At 43.2% G+C, this 7,253-nt stretch overlaps 1 protein-coding gene and 1 pseudogene across 1 annotated transcript; both read left to right on the top strand.

The window, feature by feature from the left end:
- Positions 1-1,963: 1,963 nt before the first annotated feature.
- Positions 1,964-2,919, top strand: LOC102829004 (annotated as a pseudogene).
- Positions 2,920-5,882: 2,963 nt separating this feature from the next.
- On the top strand, positions 5,883-6,821 carry LOC102829397 (olfactory receptor 1F1-like). Its single transcript, XM_006873997.1, has one exon. It carries the CDS (start codon positions 5,883-5,885, stop codon positions 6,819-6,821), a length of 939 nt encoding a protein of 312 aa, XP_006874059.1.
- The last annotated feature ends 432 nt before the right edge of the window (positions 6,822-7,253 follow it).

Consider the following 7,253-nt stretch of genomic DNA (forward strand, 5'->3'; position numbering starts at 1 on the left):
TGATGATGCATGGAGGGGATTGTAACCATGGCAATGATACGATGTATGATAGAATGAATGTAAAACTAATGTTCTCCCATGTAAATGATCATATAATTCACAATAAAACATTTTTTTAAAAATCTTTTCTTTTCTGAATTATTTTGCTAGCAAAGCACCACATGTAGCCTTTGTTCCAGACTATCTCTTTGAGGATGCTTGCATGGCAAACAGCCTTGGGAGATGGAAATGGCATCTCTTTCCAGAGCAAAAGGCAGGTATTTTAGTGCTAGTGGTGGTATCTCAAGTTAAGTGAGAGATGCTCCCAATGCAGGCTGTAACCTCTACTGCTTGGTGGCACATGTGTATTTGAAAGGCAGCCCCAAAGAGGTCTTGTTGTTATTAAGTGCCATCAAGTCAGTTTCCTATATAGGGTTTCTAAGAAGCAGCTGCTGAGTTGGAGCCAGTGACCCTATTGTTAAAAACAACTTTGCAGCCCAATGCTTATCCTACAGCACCACACTAGAGTTCATAAATCACAACATGCTGGGCTCTCCTTGAGACAACGCCCCTTCAAATAAACCTTTATCCTAAATTATTGTATGGGCTAAGTCCAGCTTTGTAATGTGCTGTCAACATTTCCATCTGCAAAATGGAGATAACATGTAGTAGTAATCATCTCAAATGATCACCACATGTGAGAAATCATGGGTTACACTGAAAACACAGGAATAGCTCCAGTTCATCAACAGTAAAAAGAAAAAGGATTTAATATCTGAATTTTCACATCTATGGACACAGAACCAGAAGAGCTAGGGGATGGGGCTTGAGGTGCTAGGGGACACTGAGATTTCATTTTCACCAAAATGGCTCCATATCGAGTTATCTTCAAATTATTAGCTAAATGCTACATTCTTATATAATCTTTGACATTATTGTTTGTCCAAAGGGGCTAAAATGTAGGTGGGGCAGTTACTGGCTTGTCTTTAATGAGGCTCTTAGGGAATCTGGTTGCAGTGGCTATGAAGGATCCAGTAAATTCCTCCTTTGTCATTCCCCAAACATTTCCAGCACAAAGAGCTAAAGCCATGAGCACCGCATTCTCACTTGCTCAAGACCTGACATTAAAATCCCCACCATTAAAGAGCAGCATTCCCCAGTTATCTAGAGGTGAAGATCACATGATATCTAGAGGACCAGCCTCCCCCAAGTCAGCAGAGGAGACATTGTTGTTGTTGTTGTTAAGTGCCATCGAGTCGGGTCCGACCCATAGCGACCTGTACAGGGTTTCCGAGGGTGTAAATCTTTACGGGAGTAGAAAGCCTCATCTTTCTCCCGCGGAGCGGCTGGTAGTTTCGAACCGATGACCTTAAGGTTCGCAGCCCGATTCGTAACCACTACGCTACCAGAGCTCCTTAATTTTTGCTTATTTAGACATAAAGATATTACAAATCCCTGCGCAATAGTAGGTGTTCTGTATCCATCAGCTAGAACTTGTGATAAATTGAGAAGTCAGACATTTATCTTGTCTCTGTAGGCACAGCTAAGAAATTGGGGGTGGAAAGTAGAAAATGTAAGCAGAGAAATAGTCAAGAGTTGGGCTGTGTTTAAACCTGTGCCAGTGATTCCAGTAGGAATCATGTCAGGATTGAGTGTTGGAAATCGAATGTATTGTTAAAAATGGGATGATTCTGTGTTAGTAACACTAATTAAAAAGTTAAGTGCCGTCAAGTAGGTTCTGACTGACTCATAACGACCCTGTATAGATTTCTGAAGCTGTAAACCTTTATAGGAGCAGAAAGCTTTATTTTTCTTTTATGGATCAACTGGTAGATTCGAACTGATGGGCTTGTGTTAGTAAACCACTATGCTAACACTAGTAATGTGCAAATGTAACTCAACCTGGAGCTTGATTTTTCATGTTTTATCCATTTGTGTCTAAGACTCTGAATTTGCTATTGTGCATTAACTTTGTTCCATGCCCATGAGTGGGGCAAACCAGTCGAGTGTCTCTGAGTTCCTCCTTCTGGGTCTCTCCAGGTAGCCTCAGCAGTGGCAGCTCCTCTTCAGGCTCTTCCTGAGCATGTACCTGGTCACAGTCCTGGGAAACCTGCTCGTCATCCTGGCCATCAGCACGGACTCCCGCCTACAAACCCCATGTACTTCTTCCTCAGCAACTTGTCCTTTGTGGATATCTGCTTCTCCTCCACCACTGTCCCCAAGATGCTTTCCAATCACATATTCAGGATCCAGACCATTTCCTTCTCTGGGTGTCTCACATAGCTGGGTTTTTTTTCCAGTGTGTTCGCTGACATGGACCATCTCCTCCTGGCTACGATGGCCTACGATCACTTTGTTGCTGCTGGCCACCACTTACACTACACAACAAAGATGACCCATCAGCTCTGTGCCCTAATGGCTGCTGGGTCGTGGGTCACTGCCTTCCGGATGCTCTGTTGCATACCCTGCTGATGGCAGGACTCTCATTCTGCACAAACAACAGAATTCCCCACTTCTTTTGTTCTGTGACTCCTCTTCTGAAGCTCTCCTGCTCTGACAGACACCTCGATGAGATTATGATACTTATTGAGGGGGGCCTGGTAACAATGATCCCATTGGTTTGCATCCTGGCTTCATATATCTTATTGCTTGTGCTGTCCTGAGAGTCCCATCCACACAGGGAAAATGGAAAGCCTTCTCTACTTGTGGCTCCCACCTGGCTGTGGTTTCCCTCTTGCTGTATATTTCAACCCTTCATCCTCCCACTCAGCTGAGGAAGACACTGCAGCTAGGGTGTTGTACACGGTAGTGACCCCCATGCTGAACCCTTTCATCAAGAAAAATGATTGTCTGGAAGATTGGTTCTACCTGATGAAAAAAATCATGGACTACCAGTCTATCAGCAAATATAGAAATCTTTGCCAAGTCACTATAATGTAACAATCCATTTATCAACGTCTGGAAGGAACTTAGACTAAATATTTACAATAGATGGCTATCAATGGACTTTGATTTAATGCCAACCAGGTATAGATTTACTTGTCTTTAATTACCATAGTAAATTTTACATAAAGTTTAAGCTTTTTCTTTCTAAGTGATCACTTGGAAAAGCTAGCCAATATTTCCTCACTTCCCTTTTGGAAATATTCTCAGCAATGTCAACCCAAATGTTTTGCAGTGAAGTCAATCCCGCCTCACAGAGACCCTAGAGGTCAAAGACAATGGCCCCAAAGGGTGTGCAAGGCTGAAATCTGAAGCAGATTGCCACAGCTTTCTTTCATGGCTCAACTGGTGGGCTCCAGCTGCCAATCTTTGGGTTTTCGGCCAAGTGCTTAATAGCAATGCCATCAGGGCTCCTGGATTGAATTGGGTTCCCATAGTCCCTGGGGGAAAATGAGGCTTTCTGCTCCTGTAAAAATGTACAGTCTCAGAAACCCTATACAGGATCGCTATAGGTTGGAACCGACTCAAGGGCACATAACCACCACCACTCCTATACCTGTGGATATAACCCTATTTGGGAACATGACTTTGTTATGCTCATGAGACAATTATCAGCATGTTGTTTAGTGCCATGGAGTTGATTTTGACTCATAGTGACCCTGTATAGGGTTTCTGAGGAGCAAACGGTGAGTTTAAACTGCCGACCTTGCATAGGGTATTTTAAGACAATTATCTTTGGAAATATAAAAAGAGCAGTTTAGGCACAGAGACACCACAAGACCAACTGCAGTTGTGCTCAATCACATAGCCAGATGTTATTGTTGTTAAGTGCCACTGAGTCACTTTCCTAGGAAAGGCTGGTGAGCTTGAACTACTGAGCTTGTGGTTCAAATGGACTTTGCAGTCCAGCACATTAACCTGCAGCACCATACCAGGACTCCAAGTGAGATCAGATAGCATTGCATTTGTTATTTTGCGACTTAATTTTTGTTTTAAATTTTTAAAATGGTTACTGAAAATATACACAGGAAACCAATTCAGCCATCTCTGTATGTGCATTTCAGTGAAATCGCCTCCATTCTTCACCCTGGGCAGCCATTCTCACCCTTTTCCAAATTACATTCCATCACTCATACACTCTCTGGGTCCATCAGACAATTCATATTATGAAATCTTCTCCGACTAAACTTTAACAGGGTTAGTGTTCATTATTTGCAACAAAGCAGTCAAAGTTTTTAAATAATCTGAAATATAGTCAGTCATCAGAAAATAACTAAAACCCAGAAATAGAAATCAGGAGGAGTTTCTCTAAATAATATCTTCGCTCTGTGTATTTCCTGCTTCAGCTACTGTCTCCTCCTCAGTATGTGGGTAGCCAATGGGGAAGGCAGAAGAGCTCTGGGTATACACAGTCCAGTCAAATCACAGAATGATATACACAAACTGTTCCCCAATCCCAATTCAAAATACGCTGGCCAACTCTGCTCTGGCAAAAGGCAAGAGGATGTAAGAAAAACATGAATGCTGGGGTTCCCGCACTGTGACTACATGGAGGAGAAGGTTCCACTCTGAGAGTAGGATAAACCATGTGGGTATGAAAGGGAACCCCCAAAAGTCTTAGAACTCATAATTCACAACATGTAGGGTTCTCCTTGGGATCACCCCCTCTTCAGATTAATCTTTATTCTAAATAGTTTCCTGGGCTAAATTCAGCTTTGTAATGTATTCTAAACATTCCATCTATAAAATGGAGAACACAGATATGATTAATCACCTCTAATGATGACCACACATTAGAACACTGGGTTACACTGAAAACACAGGAATAGTCCCTATTCTGAACATCAAAAATGAGATGAAAAGAGGTTTACTAAAGAATTTTCACATCTATAGATACATGGTAGCATAGTGGTTATGAATCGAGCTGTGAACCGCAAGGTCAGCAGTTCGAAACTACCAGCTGCTCCACAGGAGAAAGAGGAGGCTTTCTGCTCCCGTAAAGATTTACAGCCTCGGAAACCCTGTTCAGGGTCGCTATGTCAGAACCAACTCAACAGCACTTAACAACAACAATAGACAAAGGATTAGAAGAACAAGATGCTGTGGCTTGAGATCCTAGGGAGTACGGTCTGATACTTGTCTCCACCAACATGGCTTCATGTCTAATCTCCTCAAGTTTTGATTTTGAAGTTACAGCCAAACCTTAGGTTTGTCATCATTATTTGGTCCAAAGGGGCCAAAATGTAGGTGGGACAATAACTCTCTTTCAGATTTTAATGAGGCTCTCAGGGAATCTGGTCCCAGTAGCCATGTGGTCTCCTGTAAATTCCTGCTTTGTTAATTCCCCAAACATCCTTCCCTCACAGAGAACTAAAACCAGAATGCTTGCTTCTCACTTGCTCTGTGTCTGTTTGTAGTCTCAAAACTCTCCAATCCCTGCACCGAGGAGAAGCATTGGCTGTTATGTAAAGGGGAAAAAACACAGGACAGCTACAGAATCAATCCTCCCCAAGTAAGGTCACAGCAGAACAAAACTAGACTGTTGTTTATTGAGACAGGAAGTCTTTCTAGATTCTTGAGCAACTCTGCATACAAGTGTTAGAATTTCTCACAAACCCAGTAGTAATCAGCCACTTCTCTTCTTTCTGTAGGCAGAGCTAAGAACTTGGGGGTAAAGTTTACATAGGAAATGTAAGCAGAGACATCAACACAGTTGGGCTGTGGATATGCCTGTGTAGGTTCGCGTGTTAAAAATACAAAATAAGTACCAGTGCTTGCAGAAGGAAAGCCCCAGGATTGAGTGTTAGACATTGGGTGCACAATTGAGATGGGCTGACTCTATCTTACTAACAGTAGTAACTGATTTGAAAATGTGGCTCAACCAGGAGCTTGACTTGTCACATTTTATCTGTGTCTAGGATTCTGTATTTGCTATTGTGCACTAACCTGGTTCCATGCGCATGAGTGGGGCAAACCAGTCAAGTGTCTCTGAGTTCCTCCTCCTGGGACTCTCCAGGCAGCCCCAGCAGCAGCAGCTCCTCTTCGGGCTCTTCCTGAGCATGTACCTGGTCACAGTCCTGGGAAACCTGCTCATCATCCTGGCCATCAGCACTGACTCTCGCCTGCACACCCCCATGTACTTCTTCCTCAGCAACCTGTCCTTCGTGGACATTTGCTTCTCCTCCACCACTGTCCCCAAGATGCTGGCCAACCACATACTCAGGAGTCAGACCATCTCGTTCTCTGGGTGTCTCACCCAGATGTACTTTCTCTTTGAGTTTACGGACATGGACAATTTCCTCCTGGCTGTGATGTCCTATGACCGCTTTGTTGCCGTATGCCACCCCTTACACTACACAACAAAGATGACCCATCAGCTCTGTGCCATGATGGTGGCAGGGTCATGGGTCATTGCTAATCTAAATGCTCTGTTGCATACCCTGCTGATGGCTCGACTTTCATTCTGTGCAGACAACAGAATCCCCCATTTCTTCTGTGATGTGGCTCCTCTCCTGAAGCTCTCCTGCTCTGACACACACCTCAATGAGATGATGATCCTTACTGAAGGAGGCCTGATAATGATCACCCCATTTATTTGCATCCTGGGTTCATATATTCATATCACCTGTGCTGTCCTGCGAATCCCCTCAACAAAGGGGAAATGGAAAGCCTTCTCCACCTGTGGCTCCCACCTGGCTGTGGTTTCCCTCTTCTATGGCACCATCATTGCTGTATATTTCAACCCATCATCCTCCCACTCAGCTGAGACAGACACTGCAGCTACTGTGTTGTACACTGTGGTGACCCCCATGCTGAACCCTTTCATCTACAGCCTCAGAAACAAGGATATGAAAGGGGCTCTAAGAAAAGTGATTGGCAGGAGGACATGTTCTACCTGACAAAAGAATTATGGCCTATCAACCTAACAGTGGGTATAAGAATCGTTGCCAACTTACTATAATGTAACAATCCAATTATCAAGGTCTGGAAGGATCTTAGAGTAAATATTTACAAAGCATATCTATCAGTGAATTCTGACTTCACTATACCCAGGTATAGATTTATTTGCTTATAATTCCTGTATTATAAAACTTTACAAATGATAAGCTTTGCCTTTCTAAGTGATCACTTTGATAAGTTCTAGTTAGCCAATTTTTCTCACATCCCTTTTGAACATATTCTCAGAATGTGAACCCAAGCATGTTGCTGTAGAATTGCTGTTGAGGCCTTTCTGATTCCTAGTGATCTTGTATCGGTGTCCCAGGAGCGGCTGATGAATTTAAACTACCAACCTTGCAGTTCAAACCAAGGTTATGTTCCAATGCTTATCC

This window comes from Chrysochloris asiatica, unplaced genomic scaffold, assembly GCF_000296735.1.
Source record: "Chrysochloris asiatica unplaced genomic scaffold, ChrAsi1.0 scaffold00257, whole genome shotgun sequence".
In the NCBI taxonomy this organism is placed as follows: domain Eukaryota; kingdom Metazoa; phylum Chordata; class Mammalia; order Afrosoricida; family Chrysochloridae; genus Chrysochloris; species Chrysochloris asiatica.